Below are 18525 nucleotides of genomic sequence, written 5' to 3'. Positions count from 1 at the left end.
TTCATCTGCCTTATTTTCTTCCATGCCCAATGTAGGGAAACAAAAGCTAATTATGCTGTTTGGTTTATTTTTCATGTTAGGATAATAATTCTCCCGACTCAGAGATCACAATTCAATTAATATCTCTGCCTGTGTATGGCACCCTTTTACGGGCCTCTGGATTGTATAATGGGGAGCTTGCAGAGGTTTATAATTTCACAATGGAAGATATCAACAATCAGAAGATCAGGTAACAAACTCATTTTTTTACCAGACCACCTTTTTATTGGGCACATTCAGGCTGTCTGCGCCATCTGCAAGGGAGTGTGTGATACTAATGTTGGGACATGCAGTGTTTATAATCCTGTACCAGGATTGCCACTCCTAACTATATGGTTGTATCTTATAATATTAAAAATGGCAGTGACTATGTATATCAAATTGGGTTCTTTTGTGCTTACAAAATGCAAGTTAACTTGCACTGCTTCAAAATCACTATATATTTTTGTTGACATGCTGCTTTTTTAGTTAGTATCAAAACTAATGATATAAAAGAATAGCTTTTCTATAGATCCAGGATTGGGAGTGAGGGGGTTGAGTGCCACCACACCTGTTTGGTTGTGCAGTGCACATGTGCTGAGCTCTCTGAGCTCACCAGCTGATCAGCACAAGGCCTGTCAGGCTCTATGAGAGCTCCCTGTGCAAGTGGAGCTCTGGTGGGACCTATGTTAACCATCCAGTGAGCTCAGAGAGCGTAATGTGTTTAGCTCTGTGCTGATCAGCTGGAGAGCTCACTGCTTGCGGATCTCTGGCAGTACATGTGCTGATGAGCCTGAGGTCACTGGGTATGAGGTCACTGTGGTGGGTGAGGCACAGCTGACGGGATGATGTGACCTCACCCACCACACTTTTCTGGATCTGCCTCTGCTCCAGCCATAAAGCATGTGTGGCATCAGAGTCCTGCCTCTCCTGTGCTCTGCTGATAATGTCTCAATGATAATATCCAGCAGAATGCTCCAGCAGAAAATGTTTCTGATAGTCCATGCTGAGTACCTGGTGTAACACATAGTGGTGACTTCTTTTCTGGATTTTCTTTCCAGTTAGGGTACAAGGTCACCCTGTCATTGGGTTGTTAATAGAAGGAGCCAGAGCCTCCTTCTGTTATATGACATAAAACTATGACCCAAACGTAGCCTCATCCTCATGGCAGTGTGTGTGCAAATTCATACACAAAACACAGCTGCAACAGTGACACGAGGGAACAAAACCATCAGAGCATCTGTGGAATAATGTTGTCACAATGAAGGTTGAACGTGAACGCCTTTCAAGAACATAAATAAGTCACTGCATAAAAAATTCTTAGTGGAATGTTCTAAAGCACTCAACATGAATCTAATTCTCTTTGTGCTGAGGTTGATGGGAGTTTCCCTTTTGACTTCAGTGAGAAGCAAAGTCTGGCCACTGCTGAATATGTTTGGAAATCCTTCTTCATATTTTTATTGTCCATATGGCCCAGGGACAGCTGTTCAGAAGAAAAGAAAATGTAATGATACTTCTCACAAGAATAGTAGTATTGCTCTTAGGACAATACTGTAATTGTTCAATAATCTCCACCTGCCATGAACATGCCATGAACAGCCATTCATACACTGCTTCTCAGTTCCCCAAGAGCTGGGGAATCAGAACATGATTGCCCATCAGCATTAAGCTGTGTGATGTGACAAAATTTATGGATGTTTCTTCCAACCATTGCTCTCAGGCCAGCCTTTTCCTGGTCAGTACTATTTACACAATGAAATGGGGAGAGAGAGCTCATTCTGAATAAGTGGGAGAGTTAAAAAAACAAAAACAAAAAAACTCTGAAACAATGCGTCACTGAAAAGAGAGATATTCCAACTTAGTGTTTAAATATAATAGGTGACTCAATTCTATTTTTGACATTCACAGATACACAACTGCATTTGAGACCAGTGATCAGCCAGTCACTGATATTTTCCACTTTTCTGTCTTCGATGCTGACAACAATCAGCTTGACAGCCAGATGTTTACCATCACCATCACACCTGTTCATAACAGACCATCAGTTATTGCTTTTGCTGATCATATTACTGTAAGTAATAGGTTCCAGTGCTTAAAATGGCAACGAGAACTTGCTTGATCTAAACCCCTGAACAGTAAGTTTCCCGGATACAGTACACTGTGGTGAACTACCATCTAGTAGTATAGATGTGTCTTCCACATGCAAAGCATTAGTACATTTTTTGATGACCAGAGGAAATTGAGGGTGCTCTCATGTCGCTGAATCTCCTGTCTTCATTTACATTGTAACCAGTGGTCCCAGCTTGTCAGCTGAAGTAGATCAGTATAACTCCACTGGTGCCAACAGAGCTAGGCTGACTCATCAAAGTTGAGGAGTTGTCCGGCTTTTTCACTAGGGCTAGTGCTGGATGAATATGAAAACATCTGGAGGTTTGGATCAACATACAGCATTCCAAAATGCTTATCTGAACCGTTTGATGTAGCCTACCTCCCTTCCCAACTTTCCACTCCCTTTTTTCCACTATCAAAAACTTCTCACTCAACAAAGATGCAGCTTGTCACTCCTCCCACCAGGTCACTGTGACATGCCAGAATACTCTCTGCTGCTCATTTCACTCTGTTACATTGATGCTAGCTCAACAGCATGGGGCAGCTGGTAGGGGCAGGTAAGCCCTCACCTTACCCCAATTTTCTCTTTGGTTTGTTTTATATTCCAGGGGTAGGGAGATGGAGCAGGGGCGATGCATAGGGAGTACATGCGGGTACATGTGCACCCCCTGCAAAAAGGCACTGCCTGCCCTCCGCTGCCAACAGTGCCAGCAGCATTTGTGGGAGCTCCACACTTACCACCGCTGCCATGCTCCCACTGCTGCCAGCGCAGCTGTGCCCCTCAGCTGCCAGGGACATGCGTCGTTCATGAGATGGAGTGTGTGGCAGAGCAGTGAAAACCCTTCGCTATTGATTCAGAGGCATGAGTACAGACCTCACTCTAGACTCATACTAAAGACTGCCCCTAGTTAACCCAGCTGTAAATGGGCACCCAGCTGCATGAGTTGGGAGGGTCAAAGGAGGATGATTGTGATTCTTGCCATATTACCTCCAGGAGTGCTGTTGCCTGCAGAAGCTTCCATGCCTTAACCATGACCTGTTTGGATTGGGCAGACCTTGAACTTTGTTTGGTTGGCACTTCTTAAAAGTGCAGTGTCACTGGGAATGTCAGGAATTACTTCTCTACCTGCTCCATTAGAGACTGATAGCAATTGTATGCTAGTGGACTCATGCAGAAATAGGCAAAAGGTTAAGCTTAAGCTGCCAGTGTCATGAATTATCTCTTCCCTCTTGCCCCCTCCCCTACCCTGAGTGTTTGATCCATTCAGCAATGAATGTGGAACTTACCTTTGTTTCTAAAGCACATGAGTTTTATTTCCCTTTTCCTGGTTTTCAGGTTGATGAGGGAGGGAGGGTCCCGTTGTCCATTCACCAACTCCTAGCCACTGACTACGATACAGCCATGCAAGAGCTGGTGGTTACAATAATCACTGTACCCATATATGGGTGCATTGAAAACACAAAGACAGGTAAATTGTACATGCATCTATTTTCCCTTTCTTTTGATCAGGAAATAGGAACACAGAAGTGGGGTTGGGGATTTCATCAAGGAGCTAACATGATCAGCTGCAGCTACATCAGAGAAAGGTTTTAAGAGGCAGATAACATGCCCCCAGAGAAATTTTCCTGCTTACCCTTATTAGTAAAGGGCTGGCTCATGCTCTGGACCAGGAGCCTTTACAAAGTCGTTGTTTAATATTTAACGATTACTCTCATAACTCAGGCTGTTCTTGTTGTCCATAGCAACCCTTTCCTGAATCCATCTAATAAGTGTTGCATGAAGTTTAAAAGCTAGCTAAGCTATGGAAGAGCTTAGCTGGAGGAATTTGGTGTATAATTATATCGCCTCAGAGTTATGAGGTGTCCCTTCCATTATCTGTGGGTGTTCCTCATTAGGACATGTGCCTTCATGCACTGTAGGTGCTCATAAGAGGACGACTTCATTTCATATTATTTTGCCTATAGCAACCCTTTCCATTACACTGTTGGTTGTTCAGCTGTTGCCCTGCATCCCAGGTTGGCTATTTTTCAGTGGCACCATGAGTGTGTGCCCCCAGTTCTTAAGTCATTACTCCAGACCAGATCTTTCCCTATTGTGGTAAAAACAGCATAGGAGCAGGAAGCTCTGTGAGTCTCCCTGACAGTTTCCACTGAATTCTTCTGTCTGAGGGGCAGAGGCAGGTGTTCCCTATATCAGAGAGCCCAGTGGTTTTGCCCACTAGTTACAGGTCTCTTTAAATCTGTGTGTAACTCAGGAATCAAGTGACTGCAACCTTCTTATACAGATTGTGTGCTGCCCAGCTGGCTTCTCCCAGAACCTACCAGTACCATTTCTTTGCACTGAGCTGCCAAAGACTCCCCAGACAGCATCTGCTGTTGGAAACCCTGTGTGAGGTGCATTTCCCAGCAACAAGCAACCTCTCTAGAGAGATTAATACAGTCTGTATCTGCATTACATTTTTATGCTGTTTCTACCATGGACATGGGGAGAAGATAATGAGAGATAATGTCACCGAGGTCATGAGGCAGGAGCATATCTACATAAAGTCCCCAATGCATGTGCAGGTTACAGATAGTATCCAGCCCTTAGCTTTTGCAACAAGGCCTCAGGACAAGCGCTCTTAGAAGGGCTTTCCTTGTCAGAATCCCTTCCCCATTGCGTCTTAGTTCACAACTCTGTTTTATGACCAGAGCAATGGGAAAGCCCCAGACCCTTTCATTTCTAGGGACTGTTCCTTTCAGTGCTTCTGTATCATCAGTAAAACTTCAGTGGTTGTGGGATTTGGTTCCACCGTGGAAACTGTAATTGTGGCAGGACATTTTAAAATTGATTGGTGGTCCTAGGATTAGACCTAGGGGCTAGAGAAGCTGAACTGTAAATCACTCAGCTGCTGTGATGTTTTGTTCTGCGGGGTTTTTTTCTTTCTAACATAATAGGCTGGAGGTTGCTCAGAGTGTAGACCCAAGAAAAGATACTGGGATAATTGTAGCCACCACACCAAGTCAGGCTGTCACATAGCACTGCACATGAAGCACCTTAGGCACCATTTTAAATGATACCACACAGCTACCACAGTTATTTTATGTTCTTAGCACAGGGAACAAATTATGCTCTGTAGGGTACCACTATGTGGTAAGTTCTGGCAAACGGTTTGGTTTATATCAGCAGCTCCCTTACTAGCTCTGGCCCATGCAGACTGTTATGCAGTACCCTGCATCCTTATTCTTTGTGTCCTGTGAAAGAGCAAACATAAGCTTGTATTTCAAAAAGACTAATCTCTGATCAGTCTTTAATAGACAATTTGCTTGGCAGCCAAACAGTTTCAAGGGTGATTGAGTCTGGAGGTTGTGCTGTGGAAAGATGGTGAATTAGTAATTATCACTTTAGACAGGCCTAATAAAAGGGGACAGGAACCAGATGACCCTGTAATTAAAAGGACACTATTCCTTTCTGCAGCAGAAGCTGCTTTCGGGGTGGGTCTCTAAATATATTAATAGTAAATTACAGAAAGGAAACCTTGGGAGTGCCATAACTTTCCATTATTTTCTTATTTTTTTTTAAAAATATCAATGAAACAACTGCCCTATCACAGACGGTGCTTTGTTTACAGGTGCTATTTTTGGCCCTGGGGGCACAGCGGACTCAGGTGCATCATTCCCCATTCAAGATGTGCTAGAGAACCATGTGTACTACTTTCAGAGCGTCCATGAAAGTGTTGAGCCAACACACGACCTCTTAAGCTTCTCTGTGAGCAGCAGCTCCATCCTGCCTGAGACATGGAGCATCAACATCACCATTCAGGTAGACAGATTCTGAGGAATGACAAAACCCTCCCCCCAGAGCGGGTGGCTTCTACAGTGCTACCACTAACCCTAGGCCAGATTGGGACCTGTTCTGAATGGCCACAGAGGCGAATAAGTGGGTAGAAGGTGCCCCTTACTCTCTCTTGTTCACCATCCCGACCCTAGGAATGCAGCTCACCTCCTCTCATGCATGAGGGGACCCAGTGGGTGGGAAGAAAGCAGCCTTGTGAGACACTAGCAAAACACCCTTCAGTGCAGGTAAGCTTCAAAGAGCTGTGGGACAAAATGTACCCAGATGGCCAGCATAGAGGATGTTTCTCCTGGAGCACAGGAAAACTGGGAATGAGACTGAAACTGTGAGAAACAACCCAGTCCCTGCCTCACTGCTGAGGCACAAATTGGCATTGCTACCCCTTTCTCAGGTCTCATGGCTGAGGTACTGATTGGCAAAGATTTCCCTCCATCTCAGTGTGCAGATTATTAGCCAATATTTCAGAGACTATGTATAACAGGGGTGTCAAACCTAGGGCCTCTGGCCTGGATCCAGCCCGCAGCTCTCCATGATCCAGCCCGTGGGTCTCAGATCAACCCCATGCTCCATACGAAGTGTGTGGAGCTAATCTGGTGCATGGCTGGACTTGGCACCACAGGCACTGCACACAGCACAAGGGGTCAGTCCAGGATGTGTGTTGCACATGGTGCCCATGTCAGACCCATGCTTGAGTGCTAGCTCCAGGCTGGTCTGGATCAGGCCCCAGGCCATCCATGCATCCCGAAGCCAGCCAGTAGGGCCAGTCTAGCGAAGCATTGCATTCTGTCCCCCTTTGACTTGTACAGCCTGCGTAGCCAGTCCAGCCCTGCATGCTGCAAGTAGCTTGGCTCAGCCCTGCTCTGGGGCTCGCGCTGCATGTGGCATAGGGAGCCAACATGGGGTGTGTGCTGTATGCAGTGCCCTGTCAGACTGGCCCTGTGCAATAGTTCCAACATGCAAAGACAGCTTGGGAGTTGATCCAGATTGGCCCTGGAGCCAGTGGCCAGAGCCAGTCCAGGGCGGATGCCACATGTAACCTCCAGCTCAGACCTTTTATGCTGCATGCAATGCCTGGTGCAGCCTTCATACTTAATGTAGTGCTAACCCCAGAGCAGGACTGGCATGAGCTGCATGTAGTGTGGAGGGTTGGACTTGGCCCCAGGGGTTGGAAGCTGGCATGCAGTCCTGGGGGCTGGCATGGGGCACACTGCATGCAGTGTCCCACTGGCCCAGCCCTCTGTGCTGGTTCTGGTGTGTAGTCCCAATCCAGCCTGCAAACCAGTCCAGCTTGACACCCCTGATTTACCAACGCCACCTGCTTAAAACTTTTAACAGTAATATCAGTTGAGTGTGCAGATTTCTAGTTGAGGCAATTTCCTTTTAACTTCATCCTCAGGGCAATTTTTGCCTGTCTGGGAAGTGTCTCTTCTCCTGTGTGACTGTCAGTCTTTGTGTTTTTGTAGCGACAGAACGATGAGCCCCCAAAGATGGTGCTGGAACCTGTGAGAATGCGTGAGAGCTTGGGAGTGGTGATCAGCAATGCTTCCCTGAGCCTGCAGGACTTGGACACGCCAGATAATGAACTTGTTTTTGTTGTTACCCAAAAGCCCAGGCATGGTAAGATATAGCACTTTTGGAATAGCTGTTGCTTTAAGAGAGGGGCCTGATGTGTCCCTGTCACCTGCTTTTGTTCAGTGCTTAGATCTCTGGCAAAACCAAGGGGGATTTGACCATCCGTGACATGCCAGTTGCTAAGAGTGGTCAGATTCCTTCAGGGGAGGAGATAGTGTCTGTTGTCAGGGGAAGGAGGAGCAATATTGCAACCCATCTCTCTCAGAACACTTTGTTCCATAGCCCTACAGCTACAGAAAATCACTGGGATGCTCACTCCTTCATGGTGTGAAGCTGCAGAAGCCTCACAGCAGTGGAAGTAGCCAGGTGAGGACACTGTCTGTGAGGCTTACCACCACAGACACTCATCACTGCTACTTGCTTTGCATTCTGAATACAAAATAACTAATTGGCCTTACAGCACGCAGGCCCTTGTCTTGGCCTCACAAGGTCCCTCTTGGCCCAAGGGAAGACAAATCAGGATAACTCAGGCAACCCCAGCCTTCCTGCAGCCAGCTTTACCTGTCTCCTTTTATTTGTTGAATTCATAAACCAGGACTAGACAACAGCCACGGAGAGTGGGCGCACACAGTTTAAGTTCCAGAGTTTCCTGTGCCTGGAATAAACCCTTCCCAGACCCAGTAGCTGGTACATGTGATGCATAAAATACTAGGATGTGTTTTCACTATGGGAAACATTCCCTGTCAAAAGATCAATAAATGCCCATTTATACATGGGTACTGTATATAGCCACCATTTGTTTTATGTGCTAAAACCAACCCTTACGCAGTAAGCATTTCCTTTTTTGAATCCTCTTATGCCGATGGACCTGGTACTGTGTGGGAAGTGAATGCTAGGCTATGCTTATGGCACCCAGATACCTTTAATTCATTGTTCATAATGATCTACTTTCCCAGACCATTTTTGCCAATTGGGGTTGGATCAGTCTGTCTACAGCAGGAATGCACAAAGCAGGAGGGTACAGGTGTTTTCCCCATCTTTCCATCCAGCCTCCTTCTCCCCACTTTTCCACCAAGGTTCAGGGGCCAGAGTGCAATCACTGATTCTAATAGCTCTCAGGACAAGAGAGGACCTGACCCAAGATAGGTGCAGAGGACTACAGAGGGGGAGCCTGTTTTATGAAGGCATTATATCATAGGCCATACACAAGGTTTTTCCACTGTGGTCCCTCTGGGATTTCTCCCCAGGTCAGTGCAGATCCACATGGGTGCCAATGTATAGTCATTGGTACAGTGTGGGTGCAAGTGTAGTCATTATAGGCCTTAAGAAAATGACACAGTTCACTTGCCTCCTCCAGAAACCTTTTCCAGGAGGCAGTCCTGAAAACTATTTTTTGTCAATGCAGTTGAGACAAGACTGTTACAGTTTTCAGCAACCATGGTCAAAGCTTTTAGCATACCCACCCTGCCAGGCTGTCTAAAGAACAGCTGTCTCTGGACACAGCTAAAGGTCTATATGAAGAAAGAGCTTTAAGGCTGCTGATCATCTGGTTCAGAATTACCAGGATATGATATGATAGAAGTTTGTAAAACCATGAATGTCATGGAGAAAACAAACAGAATTGATTAGTTTCTGTTATGCATAACATTAGAACTAGATAACATACAAAAACATTATTAGGTAACACTTTTAAATCAAACAAAAGGAAGGTTTGGGGTTTTTTTTTACACAGTGTGTAATTAATATGTGTAAGTCCTTGGCAGGATGTTTTGAATGCCGATAATTTAACCAGGTTAAAAATAGATTGGATAAATTCATGCAGGCTATGCCCTTCAGTGGTTAGTTAGGGGTGCAACATTCAGTTAGGTCTTCCTAGACCCCTAATTGCTGGAAATGGTAGACAGATAGGCACATTCTGGATAGGCCCTGCACATATGGATGCTGTTTCCATTAGCATCCATTTTCTGCCACTTTGAAATATAGGATACTGCACTAACTGGTCCTATGGTCTGACCCGCTATGGCATGCCTTATGTCCTTAATAATCGCCATCCCTGTCTTGGAAAAAAGTGACTCTTTCTGAAAGTAAGTGATAAGTAAGCTTTGAACATCCCACATTCATATATCTTTCTATTTAAAAAGAAAGTTGTGAGAGCTTAATGGATGAAGGGAGAGCTGGGGCCACTCTGCCTGGGTATGTTTCATTGCTTGTTTGTAAGTGTGCTTGTTCTTCCTCAGGTCACCTGCGCAGGAGACAGTCTTATTTGGAACCTCTGGAGAATGGGCGCATTCTGTCACAGGGCTCATCCTTTACCTACCAAGATGTTCTGGACAAACTGATTGTTTACACGCTAGCTGGTGCTGAGGCATGGTCGGATGAATTCAGATTCTCCCTCACGGATGGACTGTATACTGAGATGGGGAGGGTGGAGTTCTCCATGGAGCGGCCAAAGAATGAGCCGCCTACATTAGCTGTGAACAGAGGCCTGCAGCTTCCAGCTGGTACGGTATGAGTGTAGAGATGAATAAGCCATGTAGAAAATGACCAGTGAGGTTTTCAGAGCCAACCAAGGGATTTAGATGCACAACTGCTTTTAATTATAATCAAAGCTGCACAAGCGTTTAAATCTTCAAGCCAGATTTGAACATCTCAACCAAATGTTTTTGAGCCAGTAGGAGAGGGGGAGTAAGGAGACCTTTATTGCAGACCTAAATTTCTGGGTTTTATATGTTAAAGGAATATCAGATGTTAGAAATGGGTGGAGATACGTAAGATTTACTCTGAGTGGCAAGTACAGGTTTGCTCCCTGCATTTTATATTCTTAGTGTATTGCCTGATCTAGACTTGAATGTCTTAAGAATTTGTGCTTTCAACCATCTCCCCAGGAGACGTCTACAGCCTGAGGGAGCTCATCTTTGAGAATTTTTTTCCGATGTTCTGCATTGATTGGCATTTCTGAAAATGTCACTCATTTCTCCTAGTTATACTTTTTGGAAATTCCTGACATATTTCCTCTCCTTTTCAGCTTACAATATAGTTATTTCATCCTCTCCCATTTACCTCCATTTAGCTAAGTTATATGTAACTGGACCCCATTCTTCTTTCATATTAATCTTACATGGGTATAACTCAGGTGGTATCCCTGGGACTACTCTTGATGCACACGGGTGTAAGAAGTGTATTGAGCTCACTCATTTGTTTTCATGTTTCCTTTGAAGCTATTCCATCTAACCACTTAATCACCCTGCTGCTGTTCTCCATTTTCTTTCCAAACTTCCAGCTATGGAGAGACTCTTGAACCCTTATTACACTGAGAAAGCAGTGAAAGCGTACTGGCAAGGGTCATTCTGTTAAATAAAGATAGGAGCTACTCTGTTGGATTTCAGACTTGCTTTTTATCCTATCCAGAGGTACAAAAATATTAAACTACAATACAACTTTGAGTATCAAGAAGTGTCAGGGTTTGTCTGAAACCATCAGAGCCCTTGGGGTCTGGACAATAAGGAAATAGTCTGTATTCAGTACATGATGGAGATAAAAAAGTTGGGCGAGGAATTAGTAGAAGTGGGGAGCAATGCCGAGCATTCCTGTGGCACAGACACACTTCAGGGGAAGAGTTTTTTTCCTGCACTGTTTAAAATGAAACTTCAAAGCTCTACATAGGTAGAAATGACGGTGTGTTCAAGCAAAGCTTAGGGGTGGGGTGCTGCCTGTGGTGCTTCTAATACTCAATCATTTTAGACTCAACACACCCCTCACAAAATGCCAGATTTTAATTTTCACTTGTTTTCTGACTGTAGAAGGATAATAGAGCAGTTCTCATGTTGCAAAGAACTCAGAAGGATCACACAGGTCTGAACATTTTTAATATAGTGGATTCCTATTTGAAATCTCTGGGCTGATCTTGTGAATCACGTTTGTACACATAACAGTGCTAATATTGTGTGGCACCCTGTGACACCCTTAAAAGGATTTCAAGGCACCCTGCAGTGTCATGGAACTCTGGCTGAGAATCACTTTTCTAAGATCTGCAGGAGGGAAACCTGTGAGCCTCCCATTCCCTTTCTTCCTTCAGAAAATGTTATCTTTTTTCCCAGCCGACTGCCTGAGCACCTCTGTTTTCTAAAACAGGTTTCCATCCCCTATTAAAATCCATGACATTACTATCTTTGAGGGGGGGAAGGTGGAATTTGGGATAAAGGAAATTAAGGGTATGAAGGCTGTGTCGTACTTAACTTTTCATAGTTTTATAGTTACATAGTTGGTAGGGTCAGAAGGGACCTGAGCAGAGCATCAAGTCTGACCCCCTGCCTTGGGCAGGAAAGAGTACTGGGGTCAAATGACCCTGGCAAGGTGATTATCTAGCCTCCTTTTGAAGACCCCCAGGGTAGGAGCCAGCACCACTTCCCTTGGAAGTTGGTTCCAGATCCTAGCCGTCCTGACAGTGAAGTGTAGTGCCTCCTGATGTCTAGCCTGAACCTGCTCTGGTTCAAGTTATGGCCATTATTCCTAGTTTCTCCAGGTAGTGCTCAGGGGAACAGGTCCTCTCCCATTCCCCACTGGTCCCCCGGTAAGTTTATAGACAGCCACCAGATCCCCTCTCAGCCTTCTCTTGTGGAGGCTGAACAGGTTCAGGTCCTGCAGCCTCTTCTCACAGGGTCTGCGCTGCTGCCTCCGATCATGCAGGTGGCCCTCCTCTGGACCCTCTCAGTGCTGTCTTCATCCCTCCTGAAGTGCAGCACCCAGAACTGAACGCAGTACTCCAACTGCGGCCTGACCAGTGTCGCATACAGGGGCAGGATCATTCCCTTGGCCCAGCTTGTGATGCATCTGTGGATGCATGACAAGGTGCGGTTAGCTTTATTGATCACGTCCTCACGTTGGCAGCCCATGTTCATTTTGGCATCAGTGATGACTCCAGGATCCTTTTCTGTCTGTGTGCTGACAAGAAGGGAATTCCCTGGCCTGTAGGTATGCTGCTGGTTCTTTCTCCCTAGGTGCAGTACCTTGCACTTGTCAGTATTGAAACCCGTCCTGTTCTCATCCACCCAACCCTGTAACATGTCCAGATCTAGTTGTAGCCTGTGCCTCCCTTCTAGCGTGCCCACCTCTCCCCACATCTTAGTGTCATCTGCGAATTTGAACAAGGTGCTTTTCACCCCTTGTCCAAGTCACTGATAAAGATGTTGAACATGGCTTTCAATGAGGAGCATAATTTTAAGTGAGTTGGCCTGCTCTTGGTCGCATTTGTTGGTTAAATGCCAAACGTGGGCTCCTTTAAAAGACTCCCATTTAGGCATTCAAATTAGCATTGCACAGGGAAAGGTCTATTTTTGTGCTGCTTTGCCAAACTAAGCATCTAGATGCAGTATTTGGGTAGCCTGCCACTATTTCCCTGGTGCCGCACTGCTTTCCTTTGGGGAAATTAGTAGAATTTCCTTGAAACGGCCACATACAAAATCCCTGATTCTTGCAAGTATAGGACATTACTTATAAATAATGCAATTGAGTCTTGGCAAGCAATATGGGAGGATTGAGGGGAGCTGTTTGTATGCCTTCTTTTGCTGTCTAGGCTCAGTAGCACGCATCACAGATCAGCACTTAAAAGCAGCAGATATCGATTCAGATGACCTGAAGCTCAGATACGTCATGAAGAAAGATCCCAGTAGTGGGCGTCTGCAGCTGACTAAAATTGATAACCTGGTCCAGATCTCTGTCAAGGGACCTGTCAAAAGTTTCACCCAAGTCGATATAAATAAAGGTGGGCAAGTTTCTTGATTCTTTCATTTATGCTGAATAAAACTGACTTTGCCAGCTGTTTTCCCTCAAAAGCCCTTAAAAACAGAATTCACAGCTAAGGGCTTTGTTTTGCTTATATTAACAGAAGAGATATAGCACCAATTATTAGCTGCTTTAACTGAGAGCAGTGAATTGTACACATTTCTCTTATCTAAAATAGTCACGCTCGCTATTCACTACTTAAGATTACCATTATTAAAAATAGTATCTTGCTACAGGAACATGTGAGATCTAGGATCCTGGACTTCCTCAGTTCTGTGTTACTTAGAAAGCCATAAAAGTGTTCCTGAGAGCTTTATTTTTAAATCAGCTTGCCTGAACCTGAGGCTACGTAGATCTTGTGTTTGTGTCTCAAAGAGGAGGAGGAATGGGTCCCATTGACTTCCAGTGAACAGTAATGCAGAGTTGTGTTTGCTGTTTGTGGAGATGGGCCTTGACAGCTTTAAGCTAGCTAATTCATATCCCAATAGCAGTCCAACTATGGCAATATGGGCTTCATTGTTGGCTGTACAAACCAGCTCAGGACTTCATGTTTTTGTAGCTGAAGGCCATGTTAGCACATCAATACCCAAGAACCCAAAGTAGTTTATAATAGCTCAGATAGGTCTACACAAGCTGCGGTCACACCTTTGATTTGTAATGTAAATATACCCTCAGTGGGACTTGTTTTTCTTTAGTCACTTTGGCACCTTCAAGATCAAGATATTTTTAGCTAACCACTGAGCTGAGCAGCAAGTTATATTTTAAAAAATATATCCACAATAGCCTTGGGGAGAGATGATGATAAAGGGTGCTGACAGACATGCAGCTGCCTGCTCTAAGTCATGACCCTTCACAGAAAGCTCCATGAGTTAAAGCGACTCCTGCCCCCCAACCCAACAGACATTCACTGTTTGGCTGGGGCAGGGGAGGATATCGAGCTCCACTTTGGAGCTGATCCAACAGAGAGAGGCTGTCTACCTGCAGTCTCTCTCCCCATGCCCTGCGCCCCCAGTTCTGATGCTGTCTGCAGGATGGGAAGGGAGGGGAGGGAGCTCTGTACTGGGGTTTGCCCATCCTGAGCTGGAGGGTGAGGGGACTGGAGGGGTGGCCACAAAGCAGGAGGGCTCCAATCCATCCACCCCCACTCCATCTCAGGCTGGGCAAACCGCAGCCCAGAGCTCCCTCCCCTACCTTCTTCCTCCCATCCTGCAGACACCACTGGGGGTGCGGCTGGGCTGCATCATCCCAGCCCTGATCACATGCAGTCATGCACTTCTGTCAGGGCTTGGTGTAGAGTGCTTTCAGGGGGCTGATCACATGACAAATGTCACTTCTGTCAGCATCCAAAGAGGCAGAAGGAGAAAAGAGTAAGGCAAATCTATCAGTGAGGATTTGCTTTTCAGTAAGGTGATCTCTGAAAGGGTGTGTCAAGAGGAGGTGGGAAAGAGAAGGGGAAGGGAAAATAACACACAATCCAGAAGCTGTGCCAAACCCAGTGGTCTGCTAAAGAGCTAGCGGGAAGGGTGCTAGGCAGATTCCAAAATAGGTAGCAACAACAGACGATGCACATTGTATTTAACCACATCTTCCCCTCTGCTCCCTTTTCAGGGCAAGTGGAATACAGTCATGAAAAAGGGGAGCCAGGTGGGAGCTTTGCTTTTAACTTTGATGTGATTGATGCAGAAGGCAACAAACTGATGGACCAGTCATTCTATATTAGCATCTTGGGTAAATGATGGTTTACCTAAACATGTGTACTTAAGGGTTATAGATTGATAGGGAAGGGGAAGGCTCACTCTTGTGCCAGCCTTTGCATAAAAGATATAAGAGGAGTGATGTGACAAGGTCCTAAAGACCCCAAGTGTGGGTGAAGGAGAAATTCCCTGGCATGGGAGCTGTAGAAAAGAGCCACTGGTTGTTAGACTGTTGGAAATGAAACAGAGTCTTTCACCTATAGATTTAAAGACCAGAAAGGGTCATTCTGATAATCTTACCTTATCTGGCATAACACAGACCATGGATTTCCACCAGTGGTTCCTGCATTAAATCCAGTGCTTCTGTTCTTTTTTAAAGCATAGGTTTTAGAAAGATAACCATACATGATTGAAATCATGCTTTTGACAAAAGATATTCAAAGAAGTTAAACTTGATGACAGCATACTCCATTTAAATACATAGCCTTGGGACTATCTAGACACAATGTAAGCCATGCTCACTACCTGTCCAATGCAGTCAGTGCTTTGATATTAGCAGCTTCAGAACTGACTAGCTCCCCTCAATTTCAAGGCTTGTGAAGAGCCTAGAGCTACCTTCCTCCACCATTTTCTGGCACCCAATAGTATGGTATTAATAGGATTACAATTAAGTTACATAGCAGACACTTGGGTAGAAAGATACTAAGGACTTAAGTGGTTTGAGTGCTTTGCAATAGGCACATAACCTATGTTTGTTACAAGTTAGGCAATAGACAACCAATTTGGACTGGTGCTGTGTTCTGCATTTAAACAAATTATGCACTTATCTGGTACGTATTCATGTGCAATTTACTGTGTTTAGCTTTCTGTTTATCGAAAATTCGAAACCTTTTGAAAATGGTGGCATAGAGTGAAACCACCAATTTGAAAAATAGCTTATTATTTATAAAGGGCCAGCACAAAACCCATCAAAGTAAATCAAAGGGACTCCCGTTGGTTTCATGGGTTTTGGATCAGTCCCATTGTGATATGACTGCCACTGGGCTTCCATTAGTGATACTTGAATGTGGAATTACATCCTCATGCCCAAAACAGGTAAAAAATTATTTGTCTCTGAAAATTGCTGCTGTACGTGTGTGTGCGTGTGCGTGCGTGCGCGCGCGCGCGTGTGTGCATGTATGCATACAAGTACACTGTGTGTGAAGGAGGTTAAGCTGATTGCATCACAGACCCCCTTGTCTTGGTACTTTCAGAGGACAGGCTCCCTCCGTACATCATTGCTAACAAAGGCTTGGTCTTGGATGAAAATTCAGTGAAGAAGATCACAACCCTGCAGCTCTCTGCCACAGATCAGGACAGCGAGCCTGCCGAGCTCCTGTACAGAATAACAAAACAGCCGCAGCTGGGGCACCTGGAGCATGCCGCTTCACCAGGTTTGCAAAGGCATTGACTTGCTCTGCTGACTCTTTCCAACTGCAGAGATTTTCAGGGCTTTTAAAATGTTAAAAGGTTGACTGCTTGAAAAATGCCCTCTGAGAAGAGATCACAGAATTAGATCACCCAGAAGAACACAACCAGCTAGTAACCCAGAGAGGTTAAGAGCAGGGTCAGTGGAGAAGAGTCATGCTTGGAATCTGCACAAAAAATTATTATTCCATCATTCATTGAGTTTATTTTCCATTGTGACCTTTACTCAGCAATCTGTTCTGGGGATTATGCCACTACTCTTGTGTAAATCTTCCATACTGTTGGCAGCTCTTCTGGACAGTTGTAGGGCACAGTAAGTGCAGTGCTGCTCTCCCTTGATGTGATAAAATGGAGAATGTGGAGAGGCATTCACATACCCCAGTGTAATTTACATCAGGTTTGTATACTGATATAAAACACATTGAGAGTAAGAACAGACAGATATGCAGCTCTTCTCGAGTAGTAGGTGCTATTAAATAATTTAGCCACTAGGTAGCAATTATCAAATGACTTGGGTAGAAATAAACACAAAACCTCAGCTAGTGGAATCTATATTAGTAGAGTTTTACACCTGATTCTTTCAGGAGTAATTCTTCACTGGATTGGATTAAGTTAATCTGCTGTAGAAGTTTGTGTTGTCTGTCCATTACTTTTTTAAGTGGTATGATGCTCATTACCTTGGTATAAGCATTTTCTCTGTCCACACCTAGACATTGAATAATTTGGGGATTCCATTTCATATGCTCAGTTTCATAGTTCCAGAACTTTTATAAAGGCAAAACCAATATCACATATAACTGGCTATTTCTAGTTGACAATGGTATCCTAGTTCATTATCTTCTCCAGCACTCATCTCGGTATATAAAATCCAACCCCTTCTCTCAACAGCAGTTAGGAAGTGGTAACTTAATTGCAAAGATCCCTGTATGTGATGGGTAGGCTTTATACTAAATTCAGCAAAGACTTTATAGCTACTGCTTTAAACAATTATATTTGCTATGCAAAGCTTGTGCACAAATAGCTTAGAACAGTGGTGGCCACCCTTTTTGGCAGGCAGGCCACAAGCTAAGTCCAAGTGTACTACAGTTTAAGCCCCAACCCCTCCATGAGTGCTGCTCTGCTCCCTATCCCTCCCTGCTGTGCTCTGACTGCCCTGTTCTGCTGCTCTCCTCCCCTTCCCTCTTCTCTCCTGCTGCTTGCCAGACAGCAGCTTCCCATGCCACTTGTGTCATGCTTGCCGTAAATTGACCTAGACTTTAAGTGCAGTCAAAGGAAACCATTTCTAGAAACATTTTTTGGCCAACATTATGAAACTTACAAGAGAGTTTCTTGAAAATATAATTTTACTAGCCAATTGCCCGTCAAGAATGATGTGGGAGGTGGGGGGAAGCGGGCGGGGATGGAGCCCTGTGCCCCCCTTCCTGTCTGGGCCCACTCCCCCCTTCCCTCCTGCTGCTTGGGGTCTGGACCCATTCCCCCGCTCCCTGCTGCAGTGGCAGGGGAGGGGAGGAGTGGGCCTGGGTCCAATGCGGGGGAGGACTGTGGCCGAGGGTGGGGAGAAGCTGGGCTGCCACAGTGGAGGTGGGGAGCAGTGGGCCCAGACTGACCCAGAGGTGGCAAGGGGATGGGAAGAGCAGGCTTGGGGCTGACGCGGGGCAGAGAGGCGGGGAAGTAGTGGGCCTGAGGTGGGGAGGAGGCTTGCTTCTCCCCTTCCCCTGGTGCTGCTGCATTGGGCTGGGCCCACTGCTTTCCCCCCCACACCTATGTCGGGACTGGACCCACTCCTCCCCTTCCTCCACCACTGCTGCCACGGTGTGCTCACTCCTTCCCACCTCATGTCAGGCCCACTCCTCCTCCCACTGCCACCAAGTGAGCCCTGCAGGCGGTGATGATGGAAGGGAGGAAGGGCAGGCTGAGGCCAGCGTTGGTGGCCTCACCTCCCCCCACAGCATCCCGACCCCACTCCCCCACCACACCACCACTGTCACTATCACCACTAAGCAGCGGGGGCGGGGGCAAGGCCAACTCCAGTGGCCTTGCCCCCCCCCC

At 45.7% G+C, this 18525-nt stretch overlaps 1 protein-coding gene across 5 annotated transcripts in view; it reads left to right on the top strand.

Moving 5' to 3' along the window:
• FRAS1 (Fraser extracellular matrix complex subunit 1) overlaps nucleotides 1-18525 on the top strand; it is a 468008-nt gene that overhangs the window by 382575 nt on the left and 66908 nt on the right. For 4 of the 5 annotated variants that reach the window (XM_019516785.1, XM_019516786.1, XM_019516788.1 and 1 more), the window contains 9 exons: nucleotides 81-229; nucleotides 1927-2089; nucleotides 3464-3596; nucleotides 5739-5929; nucleotides 7426-7579; nucleotides 9772-10035; nucleotides 13107-13295; nucleotides 14924-15043; nucleotides 16263-16442. In XM_019516785.1, coding sequence (XP_019372330.1) covers nucleotides 81-229; nucleotides 1927-2089; nucleotides 3464-3596; nucleotides 5739-5929; nucleotides 7426-7579; nucleotides 9772-10035; nucleotides 13107-13295; nucleotides 14924-15043; nucleotides 16263-16442 — 1543 coding nt within the window. The remainder of the gene's footprint in view (nucleotides 1-80; nucleotides 230-1926; nucleotides 2090-3463; nucleotides 3597-5738; nucleotides 5930-7425; nucleotides 7580-9771; nucleotides 10036-13106; nucleotides 13296-14923; nucleotides 15044-16262; nucleotides 16443-18525) is intronic. The other variant, XM_019516787.1, reaches the window with a different exon arrangement.

This window comes from Gavialis gangeticus, unplaced genomic scaffold (assembly GCF_001723915.1).
Source record: "Gavialis gangeticus isolate Ggan-Ray unplaced genomic scaffold, GavGan_comp1, whole genome shotgun sequence".
Lineage (NCBI taxonomy): Eukaryota > Metazoa > Chordata > Crocodylia > Gavialidae > Gavialis > Gavialis gangeticus.
The sequence above is the reverse complement of the archived record's forward strand: the minus strand, read 5'-3'. Positions and strand labels throughout refer to the sequence as shown.